Source organism: Capricornis sumatraensis, chromosome 10 (assembly GCF_032405125.1).
Source record: "Capricornis sumatraensis isolate serow.1 chromosome 10, serow.2, whole genome shotgun sequence".
Classification (NCBI taxonomy): Eukaryota; Metazoa; Chordata; class Mammalia; order Artiodactyla; family Bovidae; genus Capricornis; species Capricornis sumatraensis.
In genome coordinates, this window is record NC_091078.1 from 102033231 (window position 1) to 102053076 (window position 19846).

General features: G+C 45.6%; 1 protein-coding gene across 2 annotated transcripts; it reads left to right on the forward strand.

The window, feature by feature from the left end:
• The first annotated feature begins 12349 nt into the window (after nt 1–12349).
• Nucleotides 12350–18501, forward strand: MKRN2OS (MKRN2 opposite strand). Of its 2 annotated transcripts, XM_068982895.1 has the most exons (4): nt 12350–12612; nt 15982–16031; nt 16781–16943; nt 18183–18501. In XM_068982895.1, exons 1-4 carry the CDS (start codon nt 12395–12397, stop codon nt 18421–18423), a joined length of 672 nt encoding a protein of 223 aa, XP_068838996.1. In that variant the 5' UTR covers nt 12350–12394; the 3' UTR covers nt 18424–18501. The 2 variants fall into 2 exon arrangements, with proteins under 2 accessions (XP_068838996.1, XP_068838997.1); XM_068982896.1 differs by lacking the exon at nt 15982–16031 and having other exon boundaries at nt 12350–12609; nt 16797–16943.
• The last annotated feature ends 1345 nt before the right edge of the window (nt 18502–19846 follow it).

The following is a 19846-nucleotide window of genomic DNA, read 5'->3' on the forward strand; positions in this document are numbered from 1 at the left end:
CGGAGTTCACTCAGACTCACGTCCATCGAGTCAGTGATGCCATCCAGCCATCTCATCCTAGGTCATCCCCTTCTCCTCCTGCCCCCAATCCCTCCCAGCATCACAGTCTTTTCCAATGAGTCAACTCTTCGCATGAGGTGGCCCAAGTACTGGAGTTTCAGCTTTAGCATCATTCCTTCCAAAGAAATCCCAGGGCTGATCTCCTTCAGAATGGACTGGTTGGATCTCCTTGCAGTCCAAGGGACTCTCAAGAGTCTTCTCCAACACCACAGTTCAAAAGCATCAATTCTTCGGCGCTCACCCTTCTTCACAGTCCAACTCTCACATGCATACATGACCACAGGAAAAACCATAGCCTTGACTAGACGGACCTTAGTCGGCAAAGTAATGTCTCTGCTTTTGAATATACTATCTAGGTTGGTCATAACTTTTCTTGCAAGGAGTAAACGTCTTTTAATTTCATGGCTGCAGTCACCATCTGCAGTGATTTTGGAGCCCCAAAAAATAAAGTCTAACACTGTCTCCACTGTTTCCCCATCTATTTCCCATGAAGTGATGGGACCGGATGGCATGATCTTAGTTTTCTGAATGTTGAGCTTTACACCAACTTTTTCACTCTGCTCTTTCACTTTCATCAAGAGGCTTTTTAGTTCCTCTTCACTTTCTGCCATAAGGGTGGTGTCATCTGCATATCTGAGGTTATTGATATTTCTCCTGGCAATCTTGATTCCAGCTTTTGTTTCTTCCAGTCCAGCGTTTCTCATGATGTACTCTGCATAGAAGTTAAATAAGCAGGGTGATAATATACAGCCTTGACGTACCCCTTTTCCTATTTGGAACCAGTCCGTTGTTCCATGACCAGTTCTAACTGTTGCCTCCTGACCTGCATATAGGTTTCTCAAGAGGCAGGTCAGGTAGGCCCAGAGTTTTTAAAGCTACCCCCCCTATCAAATAAAGGCAGTTTCTTTATCATTCTAGCTTTAAGACTTTTTAATAATAAATGGCTTCTTCTTTTAAATCAAGTCTGTTTTTCTCCTCTCTGAGAAAACCACACAGTCCTTTTTATTTAGTTAACGTATTGAATTATATCAATTGATTTTTCAATGTTAAACCAACCTGAGATTCCTCAGATATACCTCACTTGGCCATGATATATTATTCTTTCTATAAATCATCAGATTCGATTTGTTAATATTGTGTTTAGGAATTATGCATCCTTATCCTTAAGAGATATTATTCTGTACTGTTCCCCTGTGATGTCCATGTCAGGTTTTGTAGTTGAGATGTGCTGGCCTCATAAAACAAGTTTGGAAGTCTTATCTCTTTTCTATTATTTGGAAAAGTCTATATAATATAGGTATTAACTTTTCCTCAAATATTTGGAAGGATTCACCACTAAAGCCACCTCAGCTTGCAGTTTCTGGCATAAGCAGATTTTTAATTAAAGATTTAATTGCTGTCTTACATATGGGCTGGGCTTCCCAGGTGGCTCAGTGATAAAGAATCCACCTTCCAATGCAGGAGATGTGGGTTTGATCCTTGGGTCAGGAAGATCCCCTGGAGTAAGAAATGGCTATTCTTGCCTGGGAAATCCCTTGGACAGAGGAGCCTGGAGGGCTAGAGGCAATGAGGTAGCAAAGACTTGGACACAACTGAGCATGCACGCACGCACACACATATAGGCCTATTCAGATTTTATCTTGTCAGGTTTGGAAAGCTTTTTTTCCCCCAAGTAAAATAGTCCATTTCATTGAAATTATTAAATTTATTGTCATGGAGTTAATAATATCTTCTTTAAAAAATGATCTGTAAGCTCCTTTCATTACTGATACTAACTGGTATCTCCTTTCGTTACTGATGGACTTCCCCGGTAGCTCAGATGGTAATGCGTCTGCCTATAACGTGGGAGACCTGGGTTCAATCCCTGGGTTGGGAAGATCTCCTGAGAAGGAAATGGCAACCCACTCCAGTATTCTTGCCTGGAAAATCCCATGAATGATGGAGGGGCAACTTCACTTCATTACTGATATTATTTGGTATTTTACCTCTTTTTTAAAAATTCATTTGACTAGAAATTTATCAATTTTGTTAATCTTTTCAAGGGAGAAGCTTTTGACTTTGTTCATTTTCCCCACTGTAGATGCTTTTTATATTTCACTGATTTCTGCTCGTATCTTTACTACTTTTTTCCCCTTACATTCTTTGAATTCATAATGCTATTGTTTCTGGCTTTTTCAGATGGAACTTCAGATTATCAATTCTCAAATGTTCTTCTTTTTTGATTATTTGAAGCTATAATTTTTCCCTCTAAGCACATTTTAACTGTGTTTCACAAGCTTTTAAGTCCTATTTTCCTTATCATTCAGTTCAAATATTTTCTAATTTTCATTCTTTGACTCATAAGTTATTTAGAAGTGTTCTGCTTAATTTTCAAACAACTGAGACTTTCTAATTATCTTTTCCTCACTGATTTCTAGTGTAATCCCAGTGTGGAATTATCTGTTCTCCTTTTGGTTTGGTCAACAGTTGATTTCTACATTTTGAAGCTGTGTTTTAGGCTCAAATTTCATGTTTTATCTTTTTTTGTATTATACATTACTGAGAAATGTTCCTCACCCTGCTTAGCTGTACTTGTTAACCACGGCAGAGTTACATCAGTGAAAACAGAAGTGTTACAAAGTGTCAAGAAATTCTTCTAATTTTAAAAGTAATTAGAAGAAGAATCTGGAGCTAAAGTGCCATTCTCATCACATATTCTAAGGACTGGACACACAAACTATTGAAACTGATTCAAGAAGTGGAAAATACGAATAGACCTCCACCAAGAGATTGAATTAGCAATCCAAAATCTTCCCACAGAGAAATTCCAAAACCAGTAGCTTCACTGTATCTGGGGGCTCAGTCATGTCTGACTGTTTGCGACCCCCGGGAACTGGAGCCCGCCAGGCTCCTCTGTTCGTGGTATTTTCCAGGCAAGAATACTGCAATGGGTTGCCATTTCCTTCAGGAGAGGATCTTCCCAACACAGGGATTGAACCCTTGGCTCCTGCAATGCCAGGCGGATTCTTCACCACTAGCGCCACCTGGGCAGTCAAGCTTCACTAGTGAATTCTACTGAACATTCAAAGAAGAATTAACACCAATTCTTTACAGAGTCTTACAAAAAACAGAAGAGGATGGAATGCCTCCCATTCTGTGAGGCCACTATTACACCTTGATACAAAAAGCAAACACATCACGAGATATACACCAATATACTTTATAAAGAGAAATATAAAACTTTTCCACAAATTACTAGCAAATGGAATGCAGCAATACAGAAAAAGTATTATCCACCATGACCATGTGAAAAGTATCCCTGGAGTGCAAGAGCAGTCCAACATATGTAAATCAATGTAATTCACCATGTTAAAAGAAAAAATAATATGCTCATTTTAGTAGACGTGGAAAAAAAATTTGACAAAATCTAATGCCTTTTCTTTGACATTGCCCTTCTTTGGGATTGGAATGACAACTGACTGTTTCAAGTCCTGTGGCCACTGCTGAGTTTTCCAAATTTGCTGACATATTGAGTGCAGCACTTTCACAGCATCATCTTTTAGGATCTGAAATAGCTCAACTGGAATTCCATCACCTCCCCTAGCTTTGAACATAGTGATGCTTCCAAAGGCCCACTTGACTTCACATTCCAGGATGTCTGGCTCTAGGTGAGTGATCACACCATCGTGATGATCTGGGTCGTGAAGATCTTTTTTGTACATATCTTCTCTGTATTCTTGCCACCTCTTCTTAATATTTTCCACTTCTGTTAGGTACATACCATTTCTGTCCTTTATTGAGCCCATCTTTGCATGAAATGTTCCCTTGGTATCTCTAGTTTTCTTGAAGAGATCTCCAGTCTTTCCCATTCTATTGTTTTCCTCTATTTCTTTGCATTGATCGCTGAGGAAGGCTTTCTTATCTCTTCTTGCTATTCTTTGGAACGCTGCATTCAAATGGGTATATCTTTCCTTTTCACTTCTCTTCTTTTCACAGCTATTTGTAAGGCCTCTTCAGACAGCCATTCTGCTTTTTTGCATTTCTTTTTCTTGGGGATGGTCTTGATCCCTGTTTCCTGTACAATGTCAGAAACCTCCGTCCATAGTTCATCAGGCACTCTGTCTATCAGATCTAGTCCCTTAAATCTATTTCTCACTTTCACCGTATAATCATAAGGGATTTGATTTAGGTCATACCTGAATGGCCTAGTGGTTTTCCCTACTTTCTTCAATTTAAGTCTGAATTTGGCAATAAGGACTTCATGGTCTGAGCCACAGCCAGCTCCCGGTCTTGTTTTTGCTGACTATATAGAGCTTCTCCATCTTTGGCTGCAAAGAATATAATCAATCTGATTTCGGTATTGGCCATCTGGTGATGTCCATGTGTAGAGTCTTCTCTTGTTTTGTTGGAAGAAGGTGTTTGCTATGACCAGTGTGTTCTCTTGGAAAAACTCTATTAGCCTTTGCCCTGCTTCTTTCTGTACTCCAAGGCCAAAATTGCCTGTTACTCCAGGTGTTTCTTGACTTCCTACTTTTGCATTCCAGTCCCCTATAATGAAAAGGACATTTTTTTTTTTTTGGTGTCAGTTCTAAAATGTCTTGTAGGTCTTCATAGAACCATTCAATTTCAGCTTCATCAGCATTACTGGTCAGGGCATAGACTTGGATTACTGTGATATTGAATGGTTTGCCTCGGAAACGAACAGAGATCATTCTGTTGTTTTTGAGATTGCATCCAAGTACTGCATTTCAGGCTCTTGTTGACTATGAGGGCTACTCCATTTCTTCTAAGGGATTCCTGCCCACAATAGTAGATATAATGGTCATCTCAGTTAAATTCACCCATTCCGGTTCATTTTAGTTCGCTGATTCCTAGAATGTCAATGTTCACTCTTGCCATCTCTTGCTTGACTACTTCCACTTTGCCTTGATTCGTGGAGCTAACATTCCAGGTTCCTATGCAATATTGCTCTTTACAGCATTGGACCTTGCTTCTATCTCCAGTCACATCCAAAACTGGGGGTTGTTTTTGCTTTGGCTCCATCCCCTCATTCTTTCTGGAGTTATTTCTCCACTGATCTCCAGTAGCATATTGGGCACCTATTGACCTGGGGAGTTCCTCTTTCAGTGTCCTATCTTTTTGCCTTTTCATACTGTTTATGGGGTTCTCAAGGCAAGAATACGGAAGTGGTTTGCCATTCCCTTCTCCAGTGGACCGATTCTGTCAGACCTCTCCACCATGACCCGCCCATCTTGGGTGACCCGACATGGCATGGCTTAGTTTCATTGAGTTAGACAAGCCTGTGGTCCATGTGATCAGACTGGCTAGTCTCCTGTGATTGTGGTTTCAGTTTGTGTTCCCACTGATGGCCTCTCGCAGAGCCTACCGTCTTACTTGGGTTTCTCTTACCTTGGACATGGGGTATCTCTTCTCAGCTGCCGCTCCTGACCTTGGACGTGGGGTATCTCTTCTCGGCTGCCGCTCCTGACCTTGGACGTGGGGTAGCTCCTCTGAGCCGCTGCTCCTGTGCTGCGCAGCTACCGCTTCAGCAATACGTGAACCGTGAGCTTCCAGATGTTCAAGCTGGTTTTAGAAAAGGCAGAGGAACCAGAGATCAAATTCCAACATCCGCTGGATCATCGAAAAAGCAAGAGAGTTCCAGAAAAACATCTATTTCTGCTTTATTGACTATGCCAAAGGTTTTGACTGTGTGGATCATAATAAACTGTGGAAAATTCTGAAAGAGATGGTAATTCCAGACCACCTTACCTGTCTTTTGAGAAACCTGTATGCAGGTCAGGAAGCAACAGTTAGAATTGGACATGGAACAACAGACTGGTTCCAAATCAGGAAAGGAGTATGTCAAGGCTGTATATTGTCACCCTGCTTATTTAACTTCTATGCAGAGCACATCATGAGAAACGCTGGGCTGGAGGAAGCACAAGCTGGAACCAAGACTGCCAGGAGAAATATCAATAATCTCAGATAGGCAGATGACACCACCCTTATGGCAGAAAGTGAAGAGGAACTGAAAAGCCTCTTGATGAAAGTGAAAGAGCAGAGTGAAAAAGTTGGTGTAAAGCTCAACATTCAGAAAACTAAGATCATGCCATCTGGTCCCATCACTTCATGGCGAATAGATGAGGAAACAGTGGAGACAGTGTCAGACTTTATTTTTGGGGGCTCCAAAATCACTGCAGATGGTGACTGCAGCCATGAAATTAAAAGATGCTTACTCCTTGGAAGAAAAGTTATGATCAACCTAGATAGCATATTCAAAAGCAGAGACATTACTTTGCCGACTAAGGTCCGTCTAGTCAAGGCTATGGTTTTTCCACTAGTCGTGTATGGATGTGAGCGTTGGGGTATAAAGAAAGCTATAGATCACCGAAGAATTGATGCTTTTGAACTGTGGTGTTGGAGAAGACTCTTGAGAGTCCCTTGGACTGCAAGGAGATCCAACCAGTCCATCCTAAAGGAGATCAGTCCTGAGTGTTCATTGGAAGGACTGATGCTGAAGCTGAAACTCCAATACTTTGGGCACCTGAAGGGAAGAGCTGACTCATTTGAAAAGACCCTGATGTTGAGAGAGACTGAGGACAGGAGGAGAAGGGGACGGCAGAAGATGAGATGGTTGGATGGCATCACTGACTCAATGGACATGGGTTTGGGTGGACTCCGGGAGTTGGTGATGGACAGGGAAGCCTGGCGAGCTGCGGTTCATGGGGTTGCAAAGCATCGGACACGACTGAACGACTGAACTGAACTGAACTGAATGCCTTTTGCTAATAAAAACGCTCAAAAGAACCAGGAAGAGAAAGGAACTTCCTCACCCTAATCAGGTCTTCTACCCAAACCCCACAGGTAACATCAAACTTAACGGTGAAAGACTGGCAGGTCTCCCTCTGAGGTCCAGAACAAGAAAAGGATGCTCACTGGTAACACCTCTATTCAACAGTACGCTGGAGTTTCTCACCCGGGCAATTAGGCAAGAAAATAAAGTTATTCCGACTGGAAAGGAAGACGTAAAACTATCTTTATCTGCAAATGGTATGATCCTGTGTAAAACTCTTAGAAGAAAGTACAGTCACAAATTTTCATGACACTGGATTAGGCAATGGATTCTTAAATGAAACACCAAAAGGGTAAGAAATGAAAGAAAAAAATGGATAAATCTGACTTCATCAAAATTTTAAAAATTTATACTTTAAATGATATCATCAAGAAAGTAAAAAGACAGCATTTAGAATTTATACAGGATATATATATATATATATCCAGAATATATAAAGAACAGCAAAGCACCAAAAAAGATAAAATATATCAAGAACAATTATGAACTCCACAATTTATATATACACAAGGCCAACAAACGTGTGAAAAGATGTTCAGCATCATCAGTCACTAGGGAAATGCAAATCAAAACCATGACAAGGGACTTTCCTGGTGGTCCAGTGGCTAAGACTCTGCACTCCCAACGCAGGGGCCCCGGTTTGATCCCTGGTCAGGGAACTAGATCCCACACACCACATGCCACACATCTAAGGTCCCTTGTGTGGAAACTAAGACCCAGCACCGCCGAATAAATAAACAAAAAATCCACAAGGAGATACTATTTTGAAACCACTAGAACAGCTAAAAAATACAGACAATAACAAGTGATGATGTGGAGAAATTGGAACCCCCTAAAATTGCTAGTGGGAATGGAAAATGACATCGCCACTTGGAAAAAAAGTTTGGCAGTTCCTCAAAATGTTAAATATAGTTAATATGCGGCCCAGAAATTCCACTCTTGGGTACGGAATCCAGAGAATTGATAACATATGCTCACACAAAAACTTGCACAGTAATATAAAACTCATTTATAGCAGGATCATTCATATAACCCCGAAATGGAAACAAGCAACCAAAATGCCCATCAACTGATGAAAGGATATTTAAAATGAGGTACATCTGTACAATGGAATGTCATTCAGCCATTAAAAGGGATGAACAGCCAATACACACTACAACATGGATGAACTTTGAAAACATTATGCTAAGGAAAGAAACTAGATGCCAAAGACCACATATCAAATCATTCCATTTATATGAAATGTCCAGAACAGACAAATGCCTAGAGAAAAAAGGTAGTGGTCACCAGGGGCTGGTGGGAACAGGGGATGGGGAGTGGCTGCTGACAGGCACAGCTTTTTTTGAGGGGGGTGGTACAAAATATTCTAAACTTAGATCAGGTAAAAACCATGGAATTGTACACTTGAAATGGATGCATTTTACATGCAAAATTTTATGTGAATTTTTTAAAAGAAAGGGGTATTGAAGACAAAGGGATCCAACATACAGAGAAGAGAACTTCATAAAGAAGAAAACCAGAACAAAGGAAACAGAACAAATCCTCAAATTATACTTTATGAAACCCTTCCTGAAATAAGATACAAAACTCCATAGTCAAAAGACGCAGCACAAAATATAACAGAAAAGCAGCAGACTCAGATACAGAGAAGGAACCAGCGGGGAGAGGGACGTGGAGCGGGCGCGATACAAGGCCAGGGGATTAGGAGCAACAAACCGTTAGGTATAAGTAAGCTTTAAGAAGGACTTCCCTGGTGGCGTGGTGGGTAAGACTCCACCTGCCAAGGCAGGGGACATGGGTTTGATCCCTAGTCCAAGAAGACTGCACCAGCTGCAGAGCAGCTAAGCCTGTGTGCCTCAACTACTGAGTCCATGCTTTAGAGTCTGCAGGTTGCAACTAACCACATGCCTAGAGCATATGCTCTGCAACAAGAGAAGCCACCGCATTCAGAAGCCCATGCACCAGAGCAGCCCCTGCTCGCTGCAACTAGAGAAAGCCTTCAAAGCAATGAAGACCCAGCACAGCCAAAAATAAAACAGACTTTTTCAAAATAAAAAAGCTACAAGACTATACTGCACAATATGGGAATATCGCCAATATTTTATAACAGTTTAAGTGGATTATAGCTTTTAAAAAGTAGTTTTGTAAGTTAAAAAAAAATACAAAGAACATACCACAAGCCTGAACTGTGCTCAGTCGTGTCCAACTCTTTGCAAGCCCATGGACTGTGGCCTGCCAGGCTCCTCTGTCTATGGGATTCTCCAGGCAAGAATACTGGAGTAGGTCGCCATTTCCTCCTCCAAGACAACCCTGAATAAGTCAATCCAAAAAGATAACCTCATGACATATCATAGTAAATCTATTAATCTTTAAAAGAAAAAAATATCCTGTGGGCATACTGGCAGAAAAGCACACAACTTATATGAGAAAGAAAATAAGTTACTTTGTCATCAGACTTTTGACAGCAGTGCCTTATACGAGGAGAAAATGGAATGAGATATTAAAGAAAATGTGAGCCAAGGATTTTACATCCAGAAAAATCAACCTTCAAGTGTGAAGAACAGGGATGAATTATCCAAGAACTCACAACATTCCTCCTATGAGCTCTTCCTATGGAATCTTTTCAAGAATGAACTTCAGACAACCTTATAATTGCTAGAGACTGACGGAAAGATGAAGAGTGCGCATGAAGCGAAGTGTGTGCTTAAGACTAAGCCTCAGCGAGGGTCAGAGGCCAGAGACGATTGTTTACAAGGGCAGATGCTCCGACAGTGACGACACAGGCCCGACAATGTAAGGACACGAGAGAGAGATGGGGAGACCACTGCAAAAATAGAAGCAAAACCTCTCATCGTGAAGAGAGGCGGTAGTATTTCCTACTGTTACTCTTGAGATTGTGTTGAGTGAGATTTTCAGCGTGGAGGAAAAGAGATAACATGCAGTACAGGAAAGGTTGAGTAAAAACACTAGTCCTGAGCTTGAACTGCAAATAGTGTTTAGTCTTTGTTTTGTCCGTGAGTTTCTTACCCTGTGGTGTTTTACCCGGCTCTGTTCACTGAAAAGATCAAGAAATGATTAAGGAAAAAAAAAAAAAAAAAGAATGCTAGTGTATTAAAAAATGTTTATTAAGGCATAGGTCCCCTGTTTCTTTTCACGGGGCTAAAAATACCTCTTGGTATTGGTGTCGTGAAGATGAGAATATTCTCAGTGAACAACAGCGGTGGTTTCTATTAATAATGAACAACCTCAGATCCCTGTCCCCTGAGCTAGGTGTCTAGCTGTAACCTGTCTGCCTTCGCTGTAACAGGAGAAGCTTGGTTGGAATGATTTCTAAGGCCTTTTTTATTTCTGTGAGTCTGCTGAATATTCCATATTATTACACTGAATGTGTGCTTTCCTGCATTTCAGCATGCTGTAATTTATCTGAATGCAATGAGGAAGCGCTTCTCTGAAGCACCTTTACCTGCCACGATACCTTCTCTGGGGGGTCTTCCCTCTTCTCTGAAACCACATTCATCAGCAGGGGGCTGTCTAAGTGAAGTGTGTCACAATCAAACTTTGGGATCCTCTGCACATATCTGATATGCTGAGTTGGACTTACACACCTGATACTGTGAAGAAGTTTCCAAGATGAGAGAAAAACGTGAATTTCAAAACAGTATACAGTAAACAGATAATTAACAAGAACCTGCTGTATCACTATACAGGGAATTCTACTCAATACTCTGTGATGGCCTATATAGGGAAAGAATCTAAAAAAAACAAAAGAGTGGACATATGTATTAATATGTGTATAACTGACTCATTTGGCTTTATATGTGAAACTAAGACAATATTATAAATCAACTATAATAAAAATAAGAAAAAACAGTGTAAGTTATAACAGCATCGGGGTTTGAAACAAAAGCACATGGAAATATACACTTGTCTTACCTTTTAGTTTTCTCCTGGGAATATAATACGGTGGGTGCAAAACTGTTATGAGAGACAACGGACATTGTCTTGTTTTCCATGTTTTTGTGCAGTTGCTTAAAGCTTTTGAAACTGAAGAGTAACAAACTGCATAGAGTAAAATGTATAGCTTGATGAAATTTTACAAACTGAATGCTCTCGGATAATCAACACCTTCCCTGGTGGCTCAGACGGTAAAGGATCCGCCTGCAATGAGGGAGACCTGGGTTCGATCCCTGGGTTGGGACGATCCCCTGCAGGAGGGCATGGCAGCCCACTCTAGTGTTCTTGCCTGGGAGAAACCCGTGGACAGAGGAGACTGGTGGGCAACAGTCCATGGGAGTTCACAAAGAGTGGGACACGACTGAGTGACTGACAGTCAACACCTAGACAGTGAATCAGCTCCACCCCGGACCCCAGAGCCCCTTCACGCCCTCTCCCGGGCAGTATTCACCACCTCGGGTAACCACTACTCCTGTTCCTGTGCTGTCAGTTTTTTAATGAGCAAGATTCCTTCTACAATACAAAATATCACAAGAAAAATAACCTCAAAGTAAGTGCAGGTCTCTCAGTCATGTCCGACTCTTTGCAACCCCATGGACTATAACAGTCCATTAAATTCTCCAGGCCACAATACTGGAGTGGGTAGCCGTTCCCTTTTCCAGGGATCTTTCCAACTCAGGAACTGAACCAGGCTCTTTTGCATTGCAGACGGATTCTTCACCAGCTGAGCCACAGGGAAGCCCTAATAGTTAAGAGATTTGTTGAGTTGCTAAGTCATGTCAGATTCTTTCACGATCCCTTAGACTGTAGCCCATCAGGCTCCTCTGTCCATGGGATTTCCCAGGCAAAAGTACTGGAGTGGGTTGCCCTTTCTTTCTCCAAGGGATCTTCCCGACCCAAGGACTGAGCCCTTATCTCCTGCATTGCAGGCAGATTCTTTACCGCTGAGCCACTGGGGAATCCTTGAAAGGAAGGATCCCATGTATTTATTCAAGACCCAAATGAGATAACAACCTATTCTAGAAAACCAAAAGTAAAAGTGGATCTCTAACTACAGGAAGCTCACGGACATTGACAGCTCTAGTAGAAACAAATATTGTTCAGTCGCTCAGTCGTATCCAACTCTTCGCGGACCCCACGAACGTCAGCATACTGGGCTTCCCTGTCCTTCACTATCTCCTGTAGTTTGCTCAAACTGATGTCCACTAAGAAACAAACACAGCACTGCCAATGCAAGGGGATGCTGGGGGAAGCTGAGGAAGATTTCACAGAAGAGTAGGGCTTTGGAGGATAAAGAGGAGCTGGATGTCGACTGGGGGAAAACGTATCATGGCTAGAGAGACGCGCTGTGAGCACAGATGAAACTAGCTCTTTAAGACACTGGGGAGGCCTGGTTACAGGTTAACTCTAGCTGGCTTGGCCTGAAGCCGCTCCGCAGAATGACATCACAGCTCTCAGGTTACTTGGAAGCAGGCCATTGACTGGCTGAGTTAACGAGGAGAAGGAAGTCCGGGGAGCTCGCCCCTGCCAGCCCGGGGCAGGGCAGCCATGCAGTGGCCAGAGGCCGGGAAGCTTATCATCAAGTTCAACCACTGTCAGAAGTGCGTCTACAGCTTCGGGCTGCCAAGGCGCTGCCCCCTCTGCGGGCAGGACGTGGGCTCCAGGAGGCTGCAGGAAGCGCCCGTCAGCATCTCTGAGCCGTTTACCGACGGCCATCGAGAAAAGTGCTCCTTCCTCCTCAGGCCGACTCGAGGGACGTTTCTCAGGTACGCGGCTGGGCGTGCTGCCCTGGACTCTGCCAGGTTTCCCTTCGCTGTTTTGGTCGCCTCATCTTTCTTTTTCTAACATGCACTCTACGGTGTGAGATCCGGTGGATCACCTGTTCAGTGCTTTGGAGTTAAATGCTAAGACATAGGCCTCTGTGTTTCACAAGAGTAGAAGGGTGCATACGTTCCTGGGGGCTTCCCTGGTGGCTCAGTAGTATAGAATCCACGTGTCGATGCAGGAGGCGAACAAAACATGGGTTCAGTCCCTGGGTGGGGAAGATCTCCCGGAGGAGGAAATGTCAACCCACTCCAGTATTCTTGCCTGGGAAATCCCATGGACAGAGGAGCCTGGTGGGCTAGAGTCCATGGGGTTGCAGAGTCAGACATGACTGAGCAACTCAACACCATATACTTTTCTGGGGTAAGTGCAAGAATATACAAAGGTCAAAGCTGCTTATACAATTTTAAGAGAGAGGGATCAATAGACTGGAGGTTTTTTTTTTTTTTTTTAACTCATAGATTTCATATGAAGAGACTCACTGGGAAAATGACCCAGCAGCTAATCTCATCAAAACAATACCTTTACTTCGAGTTAGTTTGTAGCATTTGTGACAAGCAGGTACTCAGCACACAGCCTGAAGAATGGCCACTTACAGACCATTTTCCAGGGAGGTGCATGAAACTGAGACAAGCTGGTCTGCTTCAACTGGAGATGCCACCAGACTTTCAGAAACATTTCAGAAATCAGAAGAAAGGATGGTGGCTTCTCCGAGTCCTGAGTTGACAGATGGAACTGAAACTGGTGCTGCTGCAAGCCAGGGTTCAAGAGGACACAGGTGCTGAGTGAGCTCTGGGAAGTGTGTCCGGCACTCCATCGCTGTCCAATGCCCGGACGGTCCTGCCTCCTGAAACACGCCCTCGCCCGAATCCCTCATGCTGCTTTGGGACTAGAAAATGGGACCTGAGTGCTTCTTTGCTCACCAGCACCCTTAATCAACCCCCTTCCTGTTCCTATGGGGACGAAATGAACTGACGTGTGGAGGAGGCACGGGTCAACATTAGAGACAGAACAGACTGCACCCCGACCCTTCCTTGGGGAGGCTGCGGGGTGCAGAGAGGAGTGTGCAGGCTTTGATGCCAAGAAGCCCCTGGTTTCTGCTCTGCTTCAGATGAGCTCTGGGACCCTCATCTGTTAAATGAGGACCCATCGACCTTGCACAGTTGTGTGGGTCAGCGATAAGGCCTATCAAGCTGGCAGGCATGGTGTTGAACCAAACTGCTCCTTCCCATCCTATTCTTTCATACTCAGCTTGGAAGGTGACTGTTAGAACCTTCCTTTCCACCCTAACCAGAACCATGATGCTCAAACAGTGAACAGCTGCAGCCCTGCTCTCCAGAAATGACACAGCCCGGGACAGGCTTTCAGGCTGGCCCCTGGAAAGCACTATTTCTTCTATGATGTGCTAGTGACAGTGACAGGCCTGGCTTCCCTTGGCAACAGCAGGAAGGAGGTGGTGGTGCTGAAACCGGCCGTCCGCTGAGGCATCTGCCTATCCCCTCAGGCACTCAGGCCAGGAACTGCAGAACCCAAGCAGCAGCCCCCTGCCCACCAGACCCTTGAATACCAAGTTCCAGATTATTTCCTTCCCTCTCATCCTATTACTAAACCCTCAGAACCGGCTCCCACAACCCACCTTGAGACAACTTCATCTACTTCTGCAAAGAGAACCAGCAGGGACTCGAGGAATCGCCAAGGCTCTGGTCTAACCAGAAGAGGCTCCCTCAGGGCGGCCACATAACGGTTGCGCAGGTTGTGGACTGCACAAAGGCACCTGGCCTCTGGTACACTGAAACTCGGCCGGAGTCCCACTCACCCTGGGCAGAACTGCATCTGCAATAAGAAGGGTCACTTTTTCTTAATTTGTACAAAAGTGTCATATGGCATAGGGGTGGCCTGGCCCTGCCCCTCTCACATGGTTCTCTAACACCTTCCAGGCTATCAAAAACTTGCTAAACTAAAAATGTCCTCTCTGGAAGCAAGTGAACTCTGTGAGGCAGAGACCTCATCTTATTTCCCGCTGGGTCCCTGGCCCTTTGCTACAAATGACCGGCCTGCAGTTGACACCTGTTATGTGACTGAAGCAGCTGAAGGAAACGGAGGAGGGCGGGAGTGGGATGGACCTCTGGGATTCAGGTGGGAAACGGGGGCTGCAGACACGGGGAGTGCGCGTCCAGGGCCAGCGCCGTGACCAGCCGCTCAAGACTGCCTGCCTTTCCCAGCTTCATTCTCAACCTCTAAACTCGCAGGATCACAGAAAACTCACAGTGGCTGCAACAGGACAACTCTGGGTGTTGGGGTGGGGTGGGGGAGAGTTCCTCTGAAGAAGATGGAGCAGTCATCTGTGTCCTTGCATGCATGCTAAGTTGCTTCAGTCATGTCCGACTCTGGGCAATCCCATGGACTGTAGCCCGCCAGGCTCCCATTCACAGGATTTCCCAGGCAAGAGTACTGGAGTGGGTTACCATTTCCTTCTCCAGGGGATCTTCCCCACCCAGGGATCGAACCCGGGTCTCTTACGTCTAACCTGCATTGGCAGCCGGGTTCTCTACCATTAGCGCCACCGCCGAGTCCTTGGGCCATTTTAAAGCCCAGGACTTCTTGCTTTAACAAGGAACCAGACATCCAGACCTGTGGTCTGACGAAAGAGCTGTCATTTAAAAGTGACCTGGTTCATGGGACACCTCTGCGTGGTGGCACTCAGTAGGCATTTTACCCTAACAACAAGCTTGCTAAGAGGCTTATGCTATTTCCATGTTAAAGGTGGGAAAATCTCAAGGTGAGTGATGATCTGGGATCCTGTATGGAGCTTATCACCTGGAGTTGTACATCTAATGTCAGGGTGGGGTGAAGAATCATTTCAGGAAAAGCGAGTGTGGTCACAGGCTTCAGGAAACAGGTGGTGTTCGTTTCAGAGGTAGACGCCCACTGAGCTGCACTCACGACCCTTTCACCCGTGTGGTGAGGAACTGGCTCCCCCCAACACACGAGGAAGGAGGAACAAGAAACAGGGAGCTTCCTCGACAGCTGCCTGCCAGGTGGAGCCCTCTGCTGCAGAGCCGGGCGTCAGGCGGCTTCTTGCTCCAGCAGAGCGGGCCTTCCAGCATACTCACTTCAGGACTGGGGGCCAAGAAAATCCAGCAGGGGCACAGGGCAGTGGCTTTCCTGGTGTTTCCACTCAGCTGGCTGCTGGTGCCGAGTTCTGGTACCAGCCAAGGGGGGAGCCCATCACTCTCCGCCCACTTTAAATACCAACTCCAGCTGCCAAACGCGTGCACGTGAGACAACCGGAACGCACTTGTGTCTTTCAGGGAGTACGACGGAAGGTCTGATCTTCACGTGGGAATAACCAACACGGGTGGTAAGTGCGTTCTCACAGCTCAAGAAGTTCCCACAATACCCGGTTAGGAGAGAGCAGTGTCTCTAGACAAAAAGTATTGCAACAATATCACAAACAACCCTCAGTATCTGAACGCTCTCAAAGGAGTGTCTCCAAACATTCAAACCACCACCAACCTGTGAGCCTTTCTGTTAGACTTTTAAGACAAGAAGAAACTGACATCCAGAGATCAAGCTGTCCAAGCCCTCCTCTTGCGTTAGGAGCAGACTCTCTGCTCTCAAAGCCCTACTCAGCCCACTGCCACTGGGTGCTCCCACTTCAGGGGCCAGGCAGGGACCTCAGCGATAAACTGGTGGGGAGGGGCACAGCAGCTGAACACACGGTGGGGCCTGCAAAGGTCTGCTTTAAAGAAGATCAGAGAACGCTGACACTGAACAGACAGCGAGGACTGGGTTTTGAACGCAGCGACTGGTGTGAGCGTGCCAAGGTGCACCGGTCTTTGACAAGAGAAGCCTGCTGCTCACTTAAGGAAACCAGACAGACCCCTTTGTAAACAGAGCTTCCACAAGAATCACTGGAGATGACAATCTCAGGCCGTCTTACTGTCTTGTTTCTCTGGGGCGACCTCGGGTGCAGAGAGCAGGGGAGGCAGATGGTCCCCGGAGGAGGGGCATGCCAGCGACCTGGGTTTCTGTTGGGTGCAGTCACCCCGATGGTACTGGGGGGGCGTTTCCCCTGACACCTCTGTGTGACTGTGGTTTTGGCCGCAGGAGTCGTGTATAACTACACGGTACATGGTGTCCAGCGAGACGAGGTGGGCTGGGAGCAGAGTGTGAGCGTCCCACTCCTGCGGCCAGGCCTCTTTGGACTGCTGGACCAGTGGGACAAGTACCTGGAGGACTTCTCCGCCACGGGGGCCTGGCTGCCTCACAGGTAGGACAGGGCCCTCCCTCACCGCCAGGTGTGATCCCAGCTCCCCGAGGATGCTGAGCTGCCCCGGCTTTCGTGTTGAGCCAGTACCCGGGCAGGTGCATCTGAAACAGAACAAAGCAGGGGTTGAATGACTGGGGTTTTCTGCACAGGTGAGCCAGCACACCTTTACACATTAGAACCACAGCACTCTACGAGCTTTGAAAAGGACCAGAGCTTAGTACTGAAGCTATTTTACTTATTTGATTAGGTATTTTTAGATACTTGACGTTTAACAGGCCTCCCCAGTGGCTCAGTGGTAAAGAACCCGCCTGCCAATGCAGCAGACGCAGAGATGCGGGTTCAATCCCTGGGTAGGGAAGATCCCCTGGAGGAGGAAATGGCAACCCATTCCGGTATTCTTGCCTGGAAAATTCCACAAACAGAGGACCTTGGCAGGCTACAGTCCATAGGGGTTGCAAAGAATCAGACACAGTTGAACAACTGCACACACACAAGACATTTAATAATACATACAGCAAAACCCATAGTCTTATGTTCCCTTAAAAAAAATTTAAATGATGCCCAAAATGTAAACCTATCTAAAGCTCCCCGCGTGTTGAGCTTCAGCTATTTTGAAATTAACTTCTTGATTCCATGCCCCCTCGTCACTGTAGAAGAGGAATACAGTAACACTTGTAGACTTAAATTGTTCTGACGCTTTCCTTGAAATAAGTTTAGACACTGCTGTTCAGTTGCTAAGTCGACTCTTTGCAACCCCACAGACTATAGCCCTCCAGGCTCTTCTATCCACGGGATTTCCTAGGCAAGAATACTGGAGCGGATTTTGCCATTTCCTTCTCCAGGGGATCTTCATGACCCAGGGATCGAACCAGCGTTTCCTGCATTGGCAGGCGAATTCTTTACCGCTGAGGCACCTGGGAAGCCCTTAAACATGGTGGGATTTCATAAGACATGGAGTTCCACTTGTAGAACACAGGTCTTCAGGGAAACTGAGTTCCCCCAATTGGCGCTTAGCTGTAACCTAAGTCACCACTCTGGACATTCCGGTGAGTCGTTTCTGCACTGCAAGCAGAAATGCGCCCAGATGCCAAGTGTCCCTCAGAACCGCACTTCTGGATGCTTTGCCATCAAGGGGCCTGGCTCACACGGGGGCCCAGCTCGCAGAGGCATTAAGACGACAGAAGGCTTCGGGCAGCTCAGGGCTAACCCTTGTCTTCTCGACACCCTTGCCCTTGTAAGGTATGAAGAGGACCACCACAACTGCTACAGCTACGCCCTCGCGTTCATTAACTGCGTCCTGGCCACAGAGGGCGAGGAGCAGCTGGACCGAGACGAGTTCACGGAGAAGTTCGTGGTCCCGAGGACGAGGAAGGCTTCCAAGTACATCACGCTCTACCGTGCGATAGAAGAGCAAGGCTTCTATGTCACCGACCCCCCTAGTCCCCAGACGGGCCCACACCCAGGAAGTGGCTTGTGCTGAGCGTGCAGTGCTTGAGAGCAGACGGGACAGGAAGGGGTGTCTGGGGGTTCCTGCCTGGAACAGATGCTAGGTTTCTACATGCCTTAAACCGTGGTTAATAAAAAAAGTTACAGCTTTCCTTTCTGCCTGTTTCAGCCTCCTGCAGTGAAAGAATTTATGATATGAATAAAAAAGGCCCTGGGTTTTCAAGTTGTAGAAGAGGGGACAGAGGATGAGATGGCTGGATCGCATCACCAGCTCAATGGACATGAGTCTGGGTAAACTCCGGGAGCTGGTGATGGACAGGGAAGCCTGGCGTGCTGCAGTCCATGGGGTTGCAGAGAGTTGAACACGACTGAGTGACTGAACTGAAGTGCTACTACCAAAATGCCTTCCCTAGTAGTTCAGGGTCCATGTTAAAGCATGAAGTGGCGGCATGTATCTTGTATCCACAGAGCAGTGAAAACTCTTCCTGTAGAGTAACTGGCGCTGAACAAAGTCACCTGTCAATGTGAATCCAGAAAGTGGGGATTGATAGGATGGTGCCTCAGATCTTTACAGTTTTATTTAGTAATGAGTGCCTTCACCTTGCTGTTTTTACAGAAACAGCACATGGTAACAGTCCATAGCGTTGCAGAGTCGGACGTGACTGAGGAGACTTAACACACACAACTTTTTAATAATCAATAGTAGGGGGAAAAAAAAGGAAAAAGGTCTCAGAATCTGAGCTGAGAATCGGGCAGTCTCCTGAACCAGACTTTGCGTGTCTATGCACACAAACGGGATTGGGAATTTCTCAGTCAGTCCGTTTTCCTCTCATCTTCTGGCCTGACGTGAGGAACTGGGGGTGTTGGGGTTATCAGAGCAACCCATCTCCTCTGCCCACTGAAAGTGTGGAATTCAGACACAATGGAAGTCTGTCTTCTTTCTCTAACACCTTCAGGAGGAAGGGGACAACTGGGATGGGTAACTGTAATGATTCTTAACAAGCACATTAGGATTTTTATACCCAAATGATCAGACTTGAGCCAGTGAGCAAACATCTCAGAGTTCATCTTTGGAGAATGCTTCCAGAACTCTTTGTTTCTGACCAACCTGATAAACTATCCAGCTAATCTTACTCCCAGTGTGGGCACCAAATGATGTCCGATTTCCAAAACCCAAACCCATCTGCAAAGTACCAATAATTACTTAGTAATAAACATATTTGGGGTTTCCCTGATAGGTCCCTGAATCTGCCTGCAGTGCGGGAGACCTGGGTGTGATCCCTGGGTTGGGACAATCCCTTGGAGAAGGGAAAGGCTACCTACTCCAGTATTCTGGCCTAGAGAATTCCATGGACTGTAGAGTCCATGGGGTCGCAAGGAGTCAGACACGACTGAGTGACTTTCACTTTCAAACATATTAAAGCACTACACTGAATATGCCAGCAAATTTGGAAAAG

Excerpts from the sequence above, each read along its gene's own strand:
- MKRN2OS (XM_068982895.1), top strand. The coding sequence starts at position 12,395 with ATGCAGTGGCCAGAGGCCGGGAAGCTTATCATCAAGTTCAACCACTGT. Across the intron at positions 12,613-15,981 it reads ACTCGAGGGACGTTTCTCAG|GGAGTACGACGGAAGGTCTG; the intron begins GTACGCGGCTGG and ends TGTGTCTTTCAG. Across the intron at positions 16,944-18,182 it reads GGGGCCTGGCTGCCTCACAG|GTATGAAGAGGACCACCACA; the intron begins GTAGGACAGGGC and ends TGCCCTTGTAAG.